Below are 20,439 nucleotides of genomic sequence, written 5' to 3' on the forward strand. Positions count from 1 at the left end.
GGATAACTCAGATTTCTGCCAGATGTGCTGTATAACAATTAGCCCCATTAGAGCTAATCTGCATGTGGTCAGTCTGCCCACTTTATATTTACCCTTTTTTTTCCGTGGCGTGGACCAAAATCCATAAAGATTTCTACAGTGCACGTAAAAAAACAATCACCTGCACAAAATGCAGATCCATTTATAATATTGTGTGAACTTAGCCTTACTCATTTCACACTTCTATTAAACCAAGAAACATTATAAAACTGCTAACAAAGGACGACCGTAATCCATAGTCGGGTTAAATGCGATACCCGCCAAGAATGTTCAGTCTCTGTATATTTGCACTCGTTCAAGTGTATACATTAGAAGGAAAGAACCGTGATATCAAATCTTGGGTGTGACTGCTCTTATAAAACCTTTTCATTGTATATTTGTCCCAGAACACTGGAAATATTGTTGTGTAGAACAGAGAAGGCTTATCTCCTTTAACCTGGTACATTAACCAGTAAAATATGGGTAATAATGCAACCAGCGCCATACAAGTCAGGTTACAGGCCAGCACTACAAACAGTGGCATGTAAAGATCTGGGCACCTCAGGTCAAAATTACTGATATTGTTAACAGTTAAGCAAGTTGAAGACGAAATGACCTCTAAAAGGCCTAAAATAAAGATGACACATTTCCTTTGTATTTTTTTGGGAAAATTTATATATATATATATATATACATATACACACACCGTATTTTCTGGTGTATAAGACGACCCCCAAATTTTCCATATAAAATATGGAGTTTGGGATATACTCGCCGTATAAGACGGGGGTCATCTTATGCGCCGGGTATTATTATTATTTTTTTTTTTTTAACATGAATATGGATCCCAGGGCCAGAAGGAAAGTCTCCTCTCCTCCAGACCCTGGGAACCATCCAGGACCGCTCCCTGCACACGCCGGCGTATAAGACGACCCCCAACTTTTGAGACGATTTTCAGGGGTTAAAAAGTCGTTTTATATGCCGGAAAATACGGTGTGTGTATATATATTCATATTTTACATTTTAAAAATTACAAAAAGGAAAACGGGACAGTGCAAAAGCTTGGGCACTCTTCATGGTTAGTACCTAGTATCACCCCATAAGAAAGTATCACAGCTTGAAAACGCTTATTATAGCAAGCCAAGACTTTCAATTCTTGCTTGATGTATTTTCATCCATTCTCGCAAAATTCTTCCAGTTCTGTGAGATTCCTGGGCCGTCTTGCATGCACTGCTATTTTGAGGTCTAGACAGATTTTCAATGATGTTCAGATCAGGGGACTGTGAGGGCTATTGTAAAATCTTCAGCTTGCGACTTTTGAGGTCATCTACTGTGGATTGTGACGTGTGTTTAGGATCATTATTAGTGATGAGCGAGTGTACTCGTTGCTCGTGTTTTCCCGAGCACACTCGGGTGGTCTCCGAGTATTTGTAACTGCTCGGAGATTTAGTTTTCATTGCGGCAGCTGAATGATTTACAGCTACTAGACAGCTTGATTACATGTGGAGATTCCCTAGCAACCAGGCAACCCCTACATGTACTCAGCCTGGCTAGTAGCTGTAAATCATTCAGCTGCCATGATGAAAACTAAATCTCCGAGCAGTCATAAATACTCGGAGGTTACCCGAGCGTGCTTGGGAAAACCCGAGCAACGAGTATACTCGCCCATCAGTAATCATTATCCATTTGTAGAAGCCATCCTCTATTCACCTTCAGCTTTTTTTACAGATGGTGTTAGGTTTGCATCAAGAATTTGGTGAAATTTCATTGAATCCATTCTTCCCTCTACACATGAAATGTTCCCAGTGCCATTGGCTGCAACACAACCCCAAAGCATGATTGAACCACCCCCACGCTTAATGGTTGGAGAGATGTTCTTTACCTGAATTTCTGTGCCCTTTATTCTCCACACATACCTTTGATCATTGTGGCCAAAGAGTTCTATTTTAACCCCTTCAATCCACCAGACTTGTTTCCAAAATGCATCAGGCTTGTTTAGATTTTTGTTGCATATAATAATTTTTAATAATAATAATTTTTATTTATATAGCGCCAACATATTCCGCAGCGCTTTACAAATTATAGAGGGGACTTGTACATACAATAGACATTACAGCATAACAGAAATACAGTTCAAAACAGATACCAGGAGGAGTGAGGGCCCTGCTCGTAAGCTTACAAACTATGAGGAAAAGGGGAGACACGAGAGGTGGATGGTAACAATTGCTATAGTTATTCGGACCAGCCATAGTGTAAGGCTTGGGTGTTCATGTAAAGCTGCATGAACCAGTTAATTAATTTTTTTTTTTTTTTTAATATAGGCCACACAGGGATCGTTAGGTTAATGCATTGAGGCGGTAGGCCAGTCTGAACAAATGAGTTTTTAGGGCACGCTTAAAACTGTGGGGATTGGGGATTAATCGTATTATCCTAGGTAGTGCATTCCAAAGAATCGGCGCAGCACGTGTAAAGTCTTGGAGACGGGAGTGGGAGGTTCTGATTATTGAGGATGCTAACCTGAGGTCATTAGCGGAGCGGAGGGCACGGGTAGGGTGGTAGACTGATACCAGGGAGGAGATGTAGGGTGGTGCTGAGCCATGGAGTGCTTTGTGGATGAGGGTAGTAGTTTTGTACTGGATTCTGGAGTGGATGGGTAACCAGTGTAATGACTGGCACAAGGTAGAGGCATCGGTGTAACGGTTGGTGAGGAATATGATCCTGGCAGCAGCATTCAGGACAGATTGGAGCGGGGAGAGTTTGGTAAGAGGGAGGCCGATTAGTAGAGAGTTACAATAGTCCAGACGAGAATGAATAAGTGAAACAGTAAGAGTTTTTGCAGAGTCGAAAGTAAGAAAAGGGCGAATTCTAGAAATGTTTTTGAGATGCAGGTAAGAAGAGCGAGCCAGTGATCGGATGTGGGGGGTGAATGAAAGGTCAGAATCAAGGATGACCCCAAGGCAGCGGGCATGTTGCTTTGGAGTAATGGTGGAACCGCAAACGGAGATGGCAATGTCAGGCAAAGGTAGGTTAGTAGAGGGAGAGAACACGAGGAGTTCAGTTTTTGACAGGTTTAGTTTCAGATAGAGGGAGGACATGATGCTAGAGACAGCGGTAAGACAATCACTGGTGTTTTCTAATAAGGCAGGCGTGAGATCAGGAGATACTTCTGCATACTTCTCATGCTGAAAATTATGGTGAGGATGCAGGAGAGGTTTTCTTCTGATGAATCTTCCATGAAGGCCATTTTTGTGCAGGTGTCTCTGAACAGTAGAATATACCACAACTCCAAAGTCTATAAAATCTTACTGATGGTCTTTTACAGGCAAGCCAGGGTTCTGATTTGCCTCTCTAGCAATCCTACGAGCAGCTCTCACTGAAATTTTGGTTGGTCTTGACCTCCACTATTCCTGTTAACTGCCATTTCGGTATTACATGGCAACTTGAAAATACTTTACTATCTTTTTATAGCCTTTTCTTGCTTTGTGAACCGCAACCATTTTCAGAGTGCTAGTCAGCTACTTAGAAGAACCCATGGCTGCTGGTTTTTGGCACAAGGTTAGAGAAGGCAGGGTTTTTTTTTATAAAGTTTGGAAATTTTCTTCACCCGGCCTTTCCAAACGATGATAGTGAACAAGACACAACACTAACAGGCTAATTAAAGTCTGAAACCTTGGTCAAAGTTACCTGAGCACACAAGTCTTCAAGGGCTTCCAAACTCGTAGCGGAATGCAGCGGGGAGAAAATGATCTTTACTCTCCCAACAAGAATTCGGTATTCAATCATGGAGGCGGTAGAGGCGCCGGTTCAATCACCACTGTATACTAACCGCCTCCCCAGCCCTGACTGACAGCCGGCTGCATTGTAGAGTCAGTGTCAGTCAGGGTCGGGGGCTCGGTTACAGCGGCCGCTCTGTATACTCAGAGCAGTGACTGAACCGCCGCCGCCCCTATGACTGAATACCGAATGCTGGTTGGGGGAATAAAGATAATTTTCTCCCTGCTGCATTCTGCTGTGTGCAGCCGCCGGACAGCATAATAACGCTGTTAATCTGCAGATTAACCCCATATCTGCAGGTTAACAGCGTTATACCTGCCGACAGGTTCCCTTTAATTGGGATCACTCGGCAAACTATCACAGGCGTTTAAGATTGATTTCGTTGATCCAACGAGACCTGAGACTCAATAAAGACAAAAGTACAAATTTGGGCACCCCTGAGACACAATACCATGAGTTTATTTGAAAAATAAAAAAATTTAATCTTCATGACACTTTAATCCCATTTTCATAATAATTTAAATCGTGTACAGTACCAGCAAAATCAATGAGATTTCTGATACCTCATGCACGCCCGGCTTATTTCAGAAAGTATTTTGAGCTCTGCAGCCTTAGTTCTTTCAGTATTTTTGCAAGTGAAAAACAAAAATAAAAAACTGCAAAAATGCATGCACAATGTAACAAAAACGCACATATAGTACGCAAAACCTCCCCATATTGCAAAATGTTGCAAAGGCGCAACATGTGAATATACCCCAAGACTGTGCGCCATACTGCAGTAGGGACTGCGGTGAGTTACGGTATGGTCTATGTCGGAGCCATACATTAATATTTTTATTACGGGGATTTATTAGTTAGTCCCTGCACGGAAATGTCAGGACTCTCCGAAGCCTGGAAAGCTTGAGGTCTGCCTGGGGCACTTTATAAGGACATAACATTTCCTTTTTAATCATTATGAAACCGTTCTGGGAAAACATGAATCTCAGTAGTCACGATTGGCTCGGTGTCATATTTTTTTTTATTGGTTTCAGTTTATTTAGGTAAAACAGTCAATTAATCATGGAGCTCTTCAGAAACAAGAAATCATGTTTTTCCGGCCTCCTCGAGATCGTCTTTAGTAAACCATTAGCTTTTGTTGTTTTGCCGAGAGTATTGGAGAGAAGAGTTTGTTTGGAGTGGGAAGAGAAGTGTTTTGCTTTATCTCTCTCCTCAATGTACCCTGGCCGGGAATGTTGATTGGGTTAAGACCATTTCACTCCGGCCCGAGTGGAATTTTCCACCGAGTGGGAGCAGCGCTGAGGTTGCTCTGACCATGATGCAATCGAGCTAATGATACAAGAAGGATTTAATGCTACAAGGACACATGTCCATCTGTTTCTCCTCCTCCTTCTTTAACCCGGGATGCATGACTTTCTAACAACTTCTCCTCAATGAAGTAACCTTAGATAATTTAATTGTCGACTCCTCGGACTACTTAATTGGAGAGGAATTTTAAAAAGGCACATATGCGGAAAGTTATCTTCGCAAGATCCATGGACTCAACCAATCTATTATGCTTGTGCCAAAAAATATTTCATTCCCCTGATAATGGTCTCGCTTTCCTTCTCACGGCAACTATACATTAAAATCATGAGCGAGGGTTTTTCAAATTACACAAAAACTGTGAGCGACTCCAGAAAGTCATTGCCTTCTGGACATGCCTCCATTTATAGGAGCAGATCTCAGCTTACAAGAATGTAAAAGTAAAATAATATATGTTGTACAGGCTAAATTGTTCCTTTGTCACTAATCAAGTACAGAACGGTTTCTGAATTTTGATGCTTTTCGCTGGAAACTAAAAGACGCTTAATCGTCCACCCAAATGCGTTTTTCACGCTTCACCCGGTCTATAAACAATAAATAAGCACCGATCGGCTCTAAGATTAAACAACTACCAGGTTACATATGGCAGCAGTCAGTTCTTGATGTTGATGTGTTGGAAGCTGAAAAATTGGGCAAACAAAATGACCAAAACCACCCTGACAAGGGTCAAATTGCGATGGCTTTGCCAAACTGGCAAGTCTTTTGGGGTGTGCAATGTTTAGTCAGTACAATGAGTAGAACCATTAAAACAGGTCATGGGTGCCTAAGGAACATTGATGTGCCAAGGCTAGCCTTTCTGGTGTCACCAGTATAAACTGCTGAAAAAAAATCATGATAGGAGACAATAACGCCCAGAGAATCGTAGATTACTGTATAGGAGACTAATCAGCTGCAGACTGATCCCTGTCCACTGTCAAAAGCACCGATAGCGGGTATCAGGACAAGACAATGAAGCAATGGAAGGAGCAGGCTTGGTACAATGAATATCACGTTCTTTTGTATCATGTTGAGAGCTGCGTATGAGCGTCCCTTACCTGGTGAAATGATGGCACCAGGATGTACTACAAGAAGACGACAAGGAGAAGGTGTGATGCTCCGGGCCATGTTCTGATGGAGAACCTGGGTGTAGGCATCATGAGAATATTACTTTTGACACATACCACCTACCTAAAAATTGCACAAACCAAGTCCCCAATCCCATCTTGGCAGCAGTACTGCCTAATGGTAAGTGTCCTCCATCAGTAGGATAATGCCCCTGTCACACTACAAAAATGTTCAGGAATGTATTGAGGCACATGAAAAAGAGTTCAAGACGTTGACTTGACCTCCAGAATGTAAAGATCTAGGTCTAATCATCTTGATCGAGCATCTGTGGAATGTGCTGTAATAAATCCAATCCATGGATACCCAAACTCACAAATAGTTATAGGACTTAAAAGCGGTTGTCCAGTGAAAAAAGTGTCTTGTTCTGTCAGTGTATATCACAGCGGTCGGACCCCCACCGATTCAACGAGTGACCACCTATCTTATGGAGAGATGATGAGTTGTTTTCACTAGACAACCACTCTAAGGATCTGCTGCTAACGTCTTGGTTCCACGTACTACATGACACATTTAAAGGTTTTTTAAAGTCCATGCCTTGATTGGGTCAGAGATGTTCTTGTGGCATGAAAAGAACATAAAAGAACCCGAGCGTAATGGGGATAAAAGTTCCCAGATCTGTTGAAGTGTGGGTACCCAGCGGTGGGATGCCCAACGATCATCAAGTTATCATCTAACCAGTGGAGATTGTACGTTCCCCCGTGTATGAGTGGTTTGACAGCAGCATAGGTATACATGCGGTCATGCTTGGGTTAAGTGAGCCGCCGACCAGTCTGAACATTGCAATGTGATTGTCGTCTATGTTATACGGTCGTCTGACTGTGCCCTTCATTAAAGATACACTATGTTAAACAATCTATTAAGGTCCATTGCTTCCTTGGATGACTTATCGTAATTGTTGAAAACTCAACTGAAACCTTAGAATCGACGTGAAGTAAGCATTGAACGCAGCTCGATTTTATGGTTTGGTAAATCTACTTTATACAGGAACCTAATAAGCAATTTATTCCCTGCAAATAACAGATACTACACACCAGAAGTGTTATGACTTCACAAACCACCATTTTTTTTTAGAAAGCTATAAAACAAAACCAATGAACAGAAATATAAGTGCAAATATTGTGGGACCAGGAGCCGTCCAAACTGTTAATATATAAAAAAAAATGTTGTCTAGTCGGGTTAATATCCTCCTATACCACGATAAAATTTGGCAGATGCACTGACCACACAAAATCATCTGGATTTTCCATATCTACAGAAAATGAGGAAGCTCTACAGAGCACTAATGCTTATCTCCTGCGGTCCGTGCCTCCGCAGTCTTCCCAAACACTTACCCTAAAAGGTTATGTTCATCTTTGCAAATCATTTTCTATTATCATCATCTCAAAAAGAAAAAATAAGCAATTTTTCAGTAGGTCTGAATTTAAAAAAAAACTTTAAAAATTTTTTTTTTTACCCCAGCATCTATACAGACAATGCGTCTTACGTGGTAATAGACCCCAAACAGTCATCTGATCCAGCGATCATACTCCCGTCAGAGGTGTACCTGGCCTTTAACAAGTATACGCAAAGAACTTACAAAATTTGGCAAACATAGTTGTCAACGGTACCAATTTTGCTCGGACAAAACTGTGAACCAAACCGTAAATTTTCACCTTTGGTGGTGCGAGAGGAAAACCTTTTCTGATGGTTGGGGGTCGTAGCAGAAGGACAACCTGTGATCAGACTATTTTAACACAAAGGCATAGTAAAGCCCAGTGTCTACCATAGAAAACACCTTTAGTGCTCAATTACAGGAATTGTCCAGTGATAACCAGTTATACTTTGGATAGGTGATAAAATGTTGATTAGTGGCGGTCCATCGACTGACCGGCAGTTCACGTGCTTAACCGATGCTCAATCCATTCCCTACAGGGCTGCCGATTGCGGTTTTTGTCTTTTTACGGCAGCCCCATAAAGAATGAATAGATCGGTGAGTGGGCATCCAACCGGCTGCTCCATTTTGTAATAGTTATAAAAGTTTCTCGCAGGGCTGTGGAGTCGGTGAGCAAAACCTCAGACTCCGACTCCTCAATTTCCATGACACCGACTCCAACTCCACAGCTGGAGTCGGAAGCTAAACCTCCGACTCCACGACTGACTCCACAGCCCTGGTTCCCCGATCTGTTGAAGTGCGGGGGCCTAGCAGTGGGATGCCCATCGATCAGCAAGTTATCACCTAACCTATGGAGTTTGTACGTTCTTCCACTGTTTGCGTGGGTTTCCTCACGGTTCTCCGGTTTCCTCCCACACTCCAAAGACATACTGATAGGGAATTTTGATTGTGAGCCCCAATGGGGACAGGGATGCTGCAGAAATAATGGTGCTAATGTAGAGTGAGAGACGAAAAATGAGAAATAAAGAGTAGATCTGATACTATTCCTCTATGTAAGATATTAAAAAGCTTGACTTGGGTTTTCCTTTAAGCAAGATAATTGCTGATGGCTGCATGCTTCCTTGCTATATGTTCTAGCCTTATACGGAAAAGTGACCCGGCGTAAGATTACTTTGCGACCATGAGTCATCTCTAGGTACTGATTTGCTTGTACAATTGAGTCAATTATTCACAGCCATGATAACAGGTGATCGGAGAGGTGTGTATGTCATGTGATAGCTTAGTCAAGATTTACATCAGATCGAATCTATAGAATGGCTTCCGCACATTTAAAGAAAACAGATCGCTTAAACTGTACAGTCCCTTTTATATAGAAACCTGTCGAAAAGCAGTGTCTTGCTATTCTCATCCCCCACACGGTGAACATACCAGTCTAATACGTCCAGGAACTATCTTAATTCTCATACTATGTCATTTTAAATAACCGGTTCCATGGAATTAGCATTCTGCCAGCACTATAGGTGCTGGAACCTCCTTTCCCCTCCCTTCCTAGCATGTACTACTGTCAGACAGCTTGCCTCTCTTGTTCCTGTATGCCCCTTGACAGACGGAAGATAAGCAACAAAGTGTAAAAGACCGGCTCACACTTGCTGTAATCCCTCACATTGTCTGAAAGTACAGTGACATTTTAAGGTGGCGGCACACTTTCAATAGCTGTTGGTCTACACACCAGCAGTTCGGCTCAGCTGGGGGGGAAGGGGGCTGAACTGCCATCTATGACAGTGGCCTATCTTTCATGAAAACAAACTCAAAGACATTTTAACAATCCACAGTCTCTATCTTTTTACCACCTGTGTAAAAAAAGACACACAAACACGTAATGCTAAGAACTGGTCACTTTCCAATAATGTGTTAATGCTTTATCTGGTCTAAATGCCGCTGTTCTCCTGAATCCGGCGTTGTTTATTTTTCGCTCCTACGCCTCTCCGTTCCCGAGATATGGCTCCATCTTCCTTGGACGTAGAACTAGTGTCAGTTAGCCAGTGGGGCGTGATCTTTAAGACGACACCCATGGATAAGAATTGAGGGCCACACCTTCTTGGCTAACAAGACTAGATTTATATATAAAGAAGAAAGGGTGATATCTCAGGAACCGAGAGGCGCAGGAATAAAAGAAAAACTATGTCGGATTCAGAAGAACAGCGGCATTTACACCAGATTGAAAACAATGTGGTATATTTATAGCAAGTGACCGCTCCTCTGTAAATGGTCTTCTTGCTGAGATTGGAGAGTTCGGCTAACAGTCTAATTGGCCAACTTTGCAGATGTCCAAGACCACAGGTCGGCAGGTTCGGATCTGGGGTCATTTTGCTGAACCTTTCTTAACACCAGAGAATTTTGGTGATTTGACAAGAAGTGTGGCTACGCAAAACTGTAAGGGTATGTGCACACGATGCAGATTTAGTGCAGAATTGGTGCAGAACTGCAGCAGATTTTTCTGCTGCAGAAACGCTGCAGAACTGCACTGTGATTTACAGTACAATGTAAATCAATGTGAAAAGAAAAAAGCTGTGCACATGGTGCAGAAAAATCAGTGCAGAAACGCTACAGATTTCAAAGAAGTGCACGTCGCTTCTTTTGTGCAGTTCTGCAGCGTTTCTGCAGCAGATTTTTCTGCACCATGTGCACAGCATTTTCTTTTCACATTGATTTACATTGTACTGCACAGAAACTGCATAGAATCTGCATAGAATCTGCATAGAATCTGCACAGAAACTGCACAGAAACTGCACAGAAACTGCACAGAAACTGCATAGAAACTGCGCAGAAACTGCGCAGAAACTGCATAGAAACTGCACAGAAACTGCACAGAAACTGCATCAAATCTGCAGATGCAGATTTAGTGCAGAAAATTCTGCACCACATTTCCTACGTGTGCACATAGCCTAAATCTCCGCTCCAAAATGTTAATCGGTTGTTATGTAGATATAGAGTAAATAAATATGTGATGTGCGAAGCTTCTTCACGCCGCCGATTCCATGGGCGGTGGTGTCTCCATGGATATCAGTTAAAGCTGACAATCGTGCAAAGTCAAGACTAACCAGTGTAAAGAAAAGCGACGTAATCAGGTTCAAGGGAGACACGATTACCAAGCAATTACCGTGTACTCGGCCAGTGAGAGCTTCTCCCTCAGTGATTATCCATCCAGCCGGGCACACTCGCATTTCACCTTAACCCAAAATTAGCATTTAAAAAATAAATCCTAATTCCTCCCTTTGATGTAGGAGAATACAGACACCATAGTCGTCCCGCTGCAGGAGCTTCCTGAAAGCACTTTGATTATTTGCCTATACTTTCCTTGGCCTGCCCAGCTGGGCATCCGGCCTCCATCGCAGCTGTGTGTCACTTTCCAAAATGCTGAATAAGTGTCCGCTTCACATGGACGCAAAAGGAATTAAAAAAGTAAAAGCATTTTTAGACAGAAAGAAAAAGTGGAGCTAATAATACTTCTATTGTAAGCTCAGGAATGGAAGAAGAGAGTCCTTTTCATGTTTGTTTGTGTTAGAAATCCTATATTTGACTATTATGCAATTTAAGGGCTATTCCTGGAAAAAAAGTTATTCCCTATCCTTTAACTTGCTGACACTTATCCTATATTTGACTATTATGCAATTTAAGGGCTATTCCTGGAAAAAAGTTATTCCCTATCCTTTAACTTGCTGACACTTAGGATAGGGTCACACGTTTTTGCCACATCCGAGAAAAAAACATCAAATTATTCTGATCAGGGATTGATCAGAGTTTGAACAGGGTTTGATCAGGGCTTGATCAGAGTTTGATCAGGGCTTGATCAGGGCTTGAGTTTGATCAGGGTTTGAGTTTGATTGGAGTTTGATCAGGGATGGTTCGGGGTTTGATCGGGGTCTGATCAGAGTTTGATCAGGGTTTCATCAGGGTTTCATCAGGGTTTCATCAGGGTTTCATCAGGGTTTCATCAGGACTTGATCAGGACTTGATCAGGACTTGATCAGGGTTTGAGTTTGATTGGAGTTTGATCAGGGATGGTTCGGGGTTTGATCGGGGTCTGATCAGAGTTTGATCGGGGTTTGATCAGAGTTTGATCAGAGTTTGATCAGAGTTTGATCAGAGTTTGATCAGAGTTTGATCAGAGTTTGATCAGAGTTTGATCAGAGTTTGATCAGAGTTTGATCAGAGTTTGATCAGAGTTTGAATTTGATCGGGGTTTGATTGGGGTTTGATCAGAGTTTGATTAGGGTTTGATCAGTTTGATCAGGGTTTGAATTTGATTGGGGTTTGATCGGGGTTTGATCAGAGTATGATTAGGGTTTGAGTTTGATCAGAGTTTGATCAGGGTTTGATTAGGGTTTGAGTTTGATCGGGGTTTGAGTTTGATCGGGGTTTGACCAGAGTTTGGTGAGAGTTTGATCAGGGTTTGAGTTTGATCAGAGTTTGATTTGGGCTTGATCAGAGTTTGATCAGGGTTTGAGTTTGATCAGGGTTTGATCGGTGTTTGATCAGAGTTTGATTAGGGTTTGAGTTTGATCAGAGTTTGATTTGGGCTTGATCAGGGTTTGATCAGAGTGTGATCAGAGTGTGATCAGAGTTTGATTAGGGTTTGAATTTGATCAGGGTTTGATCAGAGTTTGAGTTTGATCAGGGTTTGTTCGGGGTTTGATCAGAGTGTGATCAGAGTTTGATCAGAGTGTGATCAGAGTTTGATCAGAGTGTGATTAGAGTTTCATCAGAGTATGATCAGAGTTTGATTAGGGTTTGAATTTGATCGGGGTTTGATTGGGGTTTGATCAAAGTTTGATTAGGGTTTGAGTTTGATCAGAGTTTGATTAGGGTTTGAGTTTGATTGGGGTTTGATCAGAGTTTGATCGGGGTTTGATCAGAGTGATCAGAGTTTGATCAGAGTTTGCTCAGGGTTTGATCAGGGGTTGACCAGGGTTTCATCAAATTGGAATCAATATTCTGCAAATGTTGAGGAAAAAAAAGGTTTCTCAGCTTTCCCCATTCTGTCACCCATGAAAATTGGACCATTCTTGGGTGACATGCGAGTGAGGTCTACTGGTTTCACGGCCCCATAGACTTGACAATTTTGATCTGACACTTGGAGCAATATCGGACTTGTCTCAGATTTTTTTACACAGGCCTCTGGGTCTGAGGAAAAAAATCACAGACACGTGCACAGCCCCATAACATATCATAGGTATGAGTGCTATCTGTGAAAACCAAAAGATAGCGCTCATACAATAAAATCGGTGGAGCCGAAATAGCGACCATGAGATTGGAAAGATTTTCTTTAACTCCAAAAACCAGGCTCTGTAGCCCCATCTTGAAAAGAGTGGAGGATGAACATGCGTGACCGCCGCTCCATAGGGCTACTGGGAAAAGCACTGTAGTCAGCTATGTCCAGCAGTACCGCTGAAATAGTGTAGCGGAGGTCAAGCAGGTACACCACTGCCCTGTACAAAAAACAAGGCTCTTCAGAAACCCATTCTCAGGTTTATTAGGGGTGCAAAAAGTTGGTCCACCAATGATCAGCAACTCCCCCCCCCCCCCCCCCAAGGACAGAGGAAAAACTGGGAATAACTTAAAAAACTATTATTTTCCATTTTTTTAAATAGAGCACCACTTTATATCTGTGAGGATAAGCGGGGGTGCAGGTCCTGAAACTACCACCGATCACTGAAAAGAAAAAATGGTTTGAGATGCGCAACTAATCAAGAAGAGGAGCACAGAGCAGTATAAAGACTCAAAAGAAAGTGTATGTGCTCGAACGCTACTGTGTGCAGAGCCCCGGCCTAGATAGATAATAGATAGATGATATATAGATAATAGAAAGATAATAGATGATATATAGATAATAGAAAGATGATAGATAATAGAAAGATAATTGATGATAGATAATAGATAGATGATAGATAATAGAAAGATAATAGATAGATAATAGATGATATATAGAAAGATAATAGATAGTTAGATAGATAATAGATAGATAATAGATGATATATAGATAGATAATAGATAGATAATAGATAGATAATAGATAGATATTAGATAGATATTAGATAGATATTAGATAGATAGATATTCCATTTGCCTTTTGAGGCGATGTCGCTTTAATATCCTTATGAACTGTTTTTGGCCTTTAAGTCATTAAAACATCTTCAAAGACAGAAAGTATAGAGCGCTCACCTCCATTATTCTTATTTATGATGGCAGTGGTTATAAAGAGGAGTGAACCCCAGATGAAAGGAAATAAAAGGAAAACAAAAGAGTTTCTGCCTCCCACCCTTGGTGCCGGGCGGCCAGCAGTCAGGAGGTTAATCCTTTGCTGCCTGCCCTTCAGCTGGAACCCATCACATATCCATCCTGCCATGTTTATTGGTTTGTCTGTGTGTGGGTGTGCTGGGATCTCATTACATCGGAGACCTCCTTTCTCCTAATTGCACCAAAAACTGCCCCAAGGCAAAGGACAATTGACTCTCGCTGGTTATATTAAGTTCAAGCTTTGCACCTGTCAATGGAGAGCAAAGAAAAACAAGCAAAGATGGATGATAGATAGAAGATAAATAGATAATTTAGAGAGAAGGAGAAAACAGAGAACAGAATGTTACTAAAGGTACCGTCACACTGAACGATATCGCTAGCGATCTGTGACGTTGCAGCGTCCTGGATAGCGATATCGTTGTGTTTGACAGGCAGCAGCGATCAGGATCCTGCTGTGATGTCGTTGGTCGCTGCAGAAAGGCCAGAACTTTATTTGGTCGCTGGCTCTCCCGCTGACAACGCTGAATCGGCGTGTGTGACGCCGATTCAGCGATGTCTTCACTGGCAGGGCCGCACTTAGTAACCCGATGTTTACCCTGGTTACCATCCTAAAAGTAAAAAAAAACAAACACTACATACTTACCTTCCGCTGTCTGTCCCCCGGCGCTCTGCTTCTCTGCACTGGCTGTGAGCGCCGGCCAGCCGGAAAGCAGAGCGGTGACGTCACCGCTCTGCTTTCCGGCCGCTGTGCTCACAGTCAGTGCAGGAAAGCACAGCGCCGGGGACAGACAGCGGAAGGTAAGTATGTCGATCAAAACTGTGCCGCTAATTATAGACCTGTCTCTAATCTTCCCTTCATCTCTAAACTCCTCGAACGCCTGGTCCACTCCCGTCTTACCCGCTATCTCTCAGATAACTCTCTTCTCGACCCTCTTCAATCTGGCTTCCGCTCTTTACACTCTACTGAAACTGCCCTCATTAAAGTCTCTAATGACCTACTAACAGCTAAATCTAATGGTCACTACTCCATGCTAATTCTCTTGGATCTCTCTGCAGCATTTGACACTGTGGATCATCAGCTCCTCCTCACTATGCTCCGCTCCATCGGCCTCAAGGACACCGTTCTCTCCTGGTTCTCCTCCTATCTCTCTGACCGATCCTTCACTGTATGTTTTGCTGGTTCCTCCTCCTCTCACCTTCCCCTTACTGTTGGGGTTCCTCAAGGATCAGTCCTAGGCCCCCTACTCTTCTCGTTGTATACTGCCCCTATTGGACAAACAATCAGTAGATTTGGTTTCCAGTACCATCTCTATGCTGACGACACCCAATTATACACTTCTGCTCCCGATATCACACCGACCTTTTTAGAAAACACCAGTGATTGTCTTACCGCTGTCTCTAACATCATGTCCTCCCTCTATCTGAAACTAAACCTGTCAAAAACTGAACTCCTCGTGTTCTCTCCCTCTACTAACCTACCTTTGCCTGACATTGCCATCTCCGTGTGCGGTTCCACCATTACTCCAAAGCAACATGCCCGCTGCCTTGGGGTCATCCTTGATTCTGACCTTTCATTCACCCCCTACATCCGATCACTGGCTCGCTCTTCTTACCTGCATCTCAAAAACATTTCTAGAATTCGCCCTTTTCTTAATTTCGACTCTGCAAAAACTCTTACTGTTTCACTTATTCATTCTCGTCTGGACTATTGTAACTCTCTACTAATCGGTCTCCCTCTTGCAAAACTCTCCCCGCTCCAATCTGTCCTGAATGCTGCAGCCAGGATCATATTCCTCACCAACCGTTACACCGATGCCTCTACCCTGTGCCAGTCATTACACTGGCTACCCATCCACTCCAGAATCCAGTACAAAACTACTACCCTCATCCACAAAGCACTCCATGGCTCAGCACCACCCTACATCTCCTCCCTGGTATCAGTCTACCACCCTACCCGTGCCCTCCGCTCCGCTAATGACCTCAGGTTAGCATCCTCAATAATCAGAACCTCCCACTCCCGTCTCCAAGACTTTACACGTGCTGCGCCGATTCTTTGGAATGCACTACCTAGGTTAATACGATTAATCCCCAATCCCCACAGTTTTAAGCGTGCCCTAAAAACTCATTTGTTCAGACTGGCCTACCGCCTCAATGCATTAACCTAACGATCCCTGTGTGGCCTATTTATAATAAAAAAAAAAAAAAAGGTTCCTCGCATCATGTTCTCATACACTTTATGCAGTATTAGCCCTCTGTGTCTGTACTGCTACATACTGGTTCATGCAGCTTTACATGAACACCTGAGCCTTACACTATAGCTGGTCCGAATAACTAAAGCAATTGTTACCATCCACCTCTCGTGTCTCCCCTTTTCCCCATAGTTTGTAAGCTTGCGAGCAGGGCCCTCACTCCTCCTGGTATCTGTTTTGAACTGTATTTCTGTTATGCTGTAATGTTTATTGTCTGTACAAGTCCCCTCTATAATTTGTAAAGCGCTGCGGAATATGTTGGCGCTATATAAATAAAATTATTATTATTATTATTATTAGTGTTTGTTTTTTTTTACTTTTACGATGGTAACCAGGGTAAACATCGGGTTACTAAGCGCGGCCCTGCGCTTAGTAACCCGATGTTTACCCTGGTTACCGGCATCGTTGGTCGCTGGAGAGCTGTCTGTGTGACAGCTCTCCAGCGACCAAACAGCGACGCTGCAGCGATCGACATCGTTGTCGGTATCGCTGCAGCGTCGCTGAGTGTGAAGGTACGTTAAGGGTTGTTCTGCTTTAGAAAAACCTAGCAGCTTTCTTCTATAAACAGCGCCACTTATCATCATAGGCTGTGTCTGGTATTACAGCTCAGCCCATTCAAAGCAAATAGAGCTAATCTACAATACTGCATGCAACCTGTAAACAGGTGTACTGCAGTTTTTGAAAGCAGCTTCTTCAATGCTGGGCAAATGCTCTAAAAGTGAATGTGTCATCAGAAAATGACCAATGATTTATATTTTTTATGGAACGATACTTCCTGTTCTCAGTGACGTCATTTTCATCACAGACATGATCACAATGACAGATAAAACCTCTATATACAGTAGATAACACAGGATCCACCATTCACAATAGGTGATGTCACAGCTCACCTCCTCCTCCTGTACAATGACTGATAACACCTCTATATACATTAGATAACACAGGATCCACCATTTACAATAGGAGATGTCACAGCTCACCTCCTCCTCCTGTACAATGACTGATAACACCTCTATATACAGGAGATAACACAGGATCCACCATTCACAATAGGGGATGTCACAGCCAGGGTGGATTTGATTTAAATCTAACTGATTTAAATCACTAGTCAGTAAGGCTTGATTTAAATCAGTGATTTAAATCAAAGTTTCTACCTAACTGAATTTGACTCCGCAGAGGTCCCAGCCTCTTCTTCACGGCAAAAATGTTACAACATGAACAGAGTTGAGAAAAAGGCCTTAATCCTATTGTTCTACAAACCTATGAATACAGAATCAACCCCTTCAGTGCCAAGTCCAAGAAGTTAGACAATATGTTTCTGATTGTTTGGAGTGGAATAGATCTGCACAACACAAAAAGAATGTGAATCTAAGTGTGAGGAGGAGGAAGGGCAAACAGACAAGAAAATGAAACTTTGAGCACAATACTGCAGCATAGCCACAGGCAGACAAGTCTGGATCTGTTTGTGTGTACGATCTGAGGTTTATTACATTCTTTCCTTATAATGGCAGCAGGCCGTAAAAGAGATCCAGTTTGGGAATATTTTAATGAAGCTCCTTCGCCTATCGGTAGGGCAGGCATGCGTGCAAAATGCAAACGATGCAACAAAGAGATGCAAGGCCTGGTGGCGCGAATGAGGCAACATCATGAGAAGTGCGGTGATGAAGATGACTCATTCCCAAACTGGGTCGCTTTTACGGCCTGCTGCCATTATAAGGAAAGAATGTAATAAACGTCAGATCGTACACACAAACAGCCACAGACAGACAAGTCTGCATCTATGCTGCAGTATTGTGCTCAAAGTTTCACTTTCATTTTCTTGTCTGCTTGCCCTTCCTCCTCCTCACACTTAGATTCACATTCTTCTTGTGTTGTGCAGATCTATTCCACTCCAAACAATCAGAAACATATTGTTTAACTTCTTGGACTTGGCACTGAAGGGGTTGATTCTGTATTCATAGGTTTGTAGAACAATAGGATTACGGTCTTTTTCTCAACTCTGTTCATGTTGTAACATTTTTGCCATGAAGAAGAGGCTGGGACCTCTGCGGAGTCAAATTCAGTTTTGAGAACTGCGTAAGTAAAGCGAGCGTCTGTGATAATATAGGAGAATCCTACAGAAACCTCTGGAAGAGCATGGCATTGTGAATGTTACACATATACAGCCTTTATTCTACTGAGTTAAACAACTCAGCTTTATCTCATGATGGAAGAACCTTTGGATGGTAAAATATTTTCCTCAAAAAGCAGTTTATTGAAAAAAATCCGATTTAAATCAAAAAAATCCGATTTTTTTTTATTTTAAAAAAAAAAAACATTGATTTTTATCCACCCTGGTCACAGCTCACCTCCTCCTCCTGTACAATGACTAATAACACCTCTATACACAGTAGATAACACAGGATCCACCATTCACAATAGGTGATGTCACAGCTCACCTCCTCCTCCTGTACAATGACTGATAACACCTCTATATACAGTAGATAACACAGGATCCACCATTCACAATAGGTGCTATCACAGCTCACCTCCTCCTCCTGTACAATGACTGATAACACCTCTATATACAGTAGATAACACAGGACCCACCATTCACAACAGGTGATGTCACAGCTCACTTCCTCCTCCTGTACAATGATTGATAACACCTCTATATACAGTAGATAACACAGGACCCACCATTCACAACAGGTGATGTCACAGCTCACCTCCTCCTCCTGTACAATGACTGATAACACCTCTATATACAGTAGATAACACCGGATCCACCATTCACAATAGGTGATGTCAAAGCTCACTTCCTCCTCCTGTACAATGACTGATAACACCTCTATATACAGTAGATAACACAGGACCCACCATTCACAACAGGTGATGTCACAGCTCACCTCCTCCTCCTGTATAATGACTGATAACACCTCTATATACAGTAGATAACACAGGATCCACCATTCACAATAGGTGATGTCACAGCTCACCTCCTCCTGTACAATGACTGATAACACCTCTATATACAGTAGGTAACACAGGATCCACCATTCACAACAGGTGATGTCACAGCTCACCTCCTCTTCCTTACTCTTACAATGACCTCTGCATAGGTTACAGATCATAAACACAACATTCTTCCATAGAAGTTAATGAATATCTCCAGACTACAAGATCCTTGGCCCATATTACAGCAGTAAGGTAAATCTCTATATATTGGTAGCAGAAGCTCAGGTGAGTTGCTGCCATGATACCCGGATAACAATAGGTCTATGAAACTGTCAGACATGGGTCAGGAGACCCGCAGCCGATCCAGACATTGCGCTCCGCACCCGGGCCATGAATGTTGGATGTGTGATACCAGCCTTGGTTAAAATAGGTTTCCGGGACCTTGTGAATGCTCTCCATGTATGTTCCAACATTACTATCACCTGTAAAGTCTGATAATCCAGCACTTTAATGGCAGACACTGAAAGCTGTTAATAAAACATTAGGACATTCCTTTATATAGTTGCATTGCATGAATTTTTGGATTTTCTTGCTGACTTTTTTCGATCCTTAAAGGGATTCCTTAAGACAGGTGATCTGTATCAGATCAACGGAGATCCAACACCCGGCCCCCCACCAATCAGTTTTCAGCAGCTTCCGTGGCGGCCGGCAGTAAAGAGTGTATGAAGCTCGGACAGCACAGCGCCTTACACTGTGTGGTGGCCGTTCTTGGGTACTGCAGTTGTGCCCCTAATGAAGTGAATGGGATCTGAGCTGCAGTACCTAAAAATGGCCACTAAACAATGTGTGGCGCTGTTCCTGGACCCGCTATCAGCCGATCGCATACTGATCACAATCGCAATTAAACACTTGATCCAAATAATAATAGTGAAGAAATCACCTCATTATAAAAGGGATGAAAGGTGCCATGCTGAGAGCAGAATACGTGCCATCCATGGGAGACGGGTACAGCTTACTGAGGATGAGGAGCAGCAGGTACAAGCTGGGATGAAGCTTCAATTCCCCGGTCTGACTGTAAGAAAAAGAAATCATCATCAGATGCAGATATGGAAACCATTAAACATACACATTAGCAAATCATCATTAGTCAGACAATTGTTATTAGAAAACTCCAGCGTTTGCCACAACCATTATATTTTTGTCTAGCTGCCTGCAGCGCCCCCGCAGGGGTATGTCAGTATTACACAGTTCTTACAGGCTGGCTTTGTAATGCAAAACTGCTTGGTCATCCAGAGTCAAAATAAGGGCTCTTTTTTTTTTGCGGAT

At 42.6% G+C, this 20,439-nt stretch overlaps 1 protein-coding gene across 1 annotated transcript in view; it reads right to left on the reverse strand.

Annotated features, from left to right (window-relative positions):
* THADA (THADA armadillo repeat containing) overlaps positions 1-20,439 on the reverse strand; it is a 626,363-nt gene that overhangs the window by 254,358 nt on the left and 351,566 nt on the right. Inside the window, exon 29 of the mRNA XM_069768603.1 lies at positions 20,054-20,185. Coding sequence (XP_069624704.1) covers positions 20,054-20,185 — 132 coding nt within the window. The remainder of the gene's footprint in view (positions 1-20,053; positions 20,186-20,439) is intronic.

The sequence above is a fragment of the Ranitomeya imitator genome, chromosome 5, assembly GCF_032444005.1.
Source record: "Ranitomeya imitator isolate aRanImi1 chromosome 5, aRanImi1.pri, whole genome shotgun sequence".
Classification (NCBI taxonomy): Eukaryota; Metazoa; Chordata; class Amphibia; order Anura; family Dendrobatidae; genus Ranitomeya; species Ranitomeya imitator.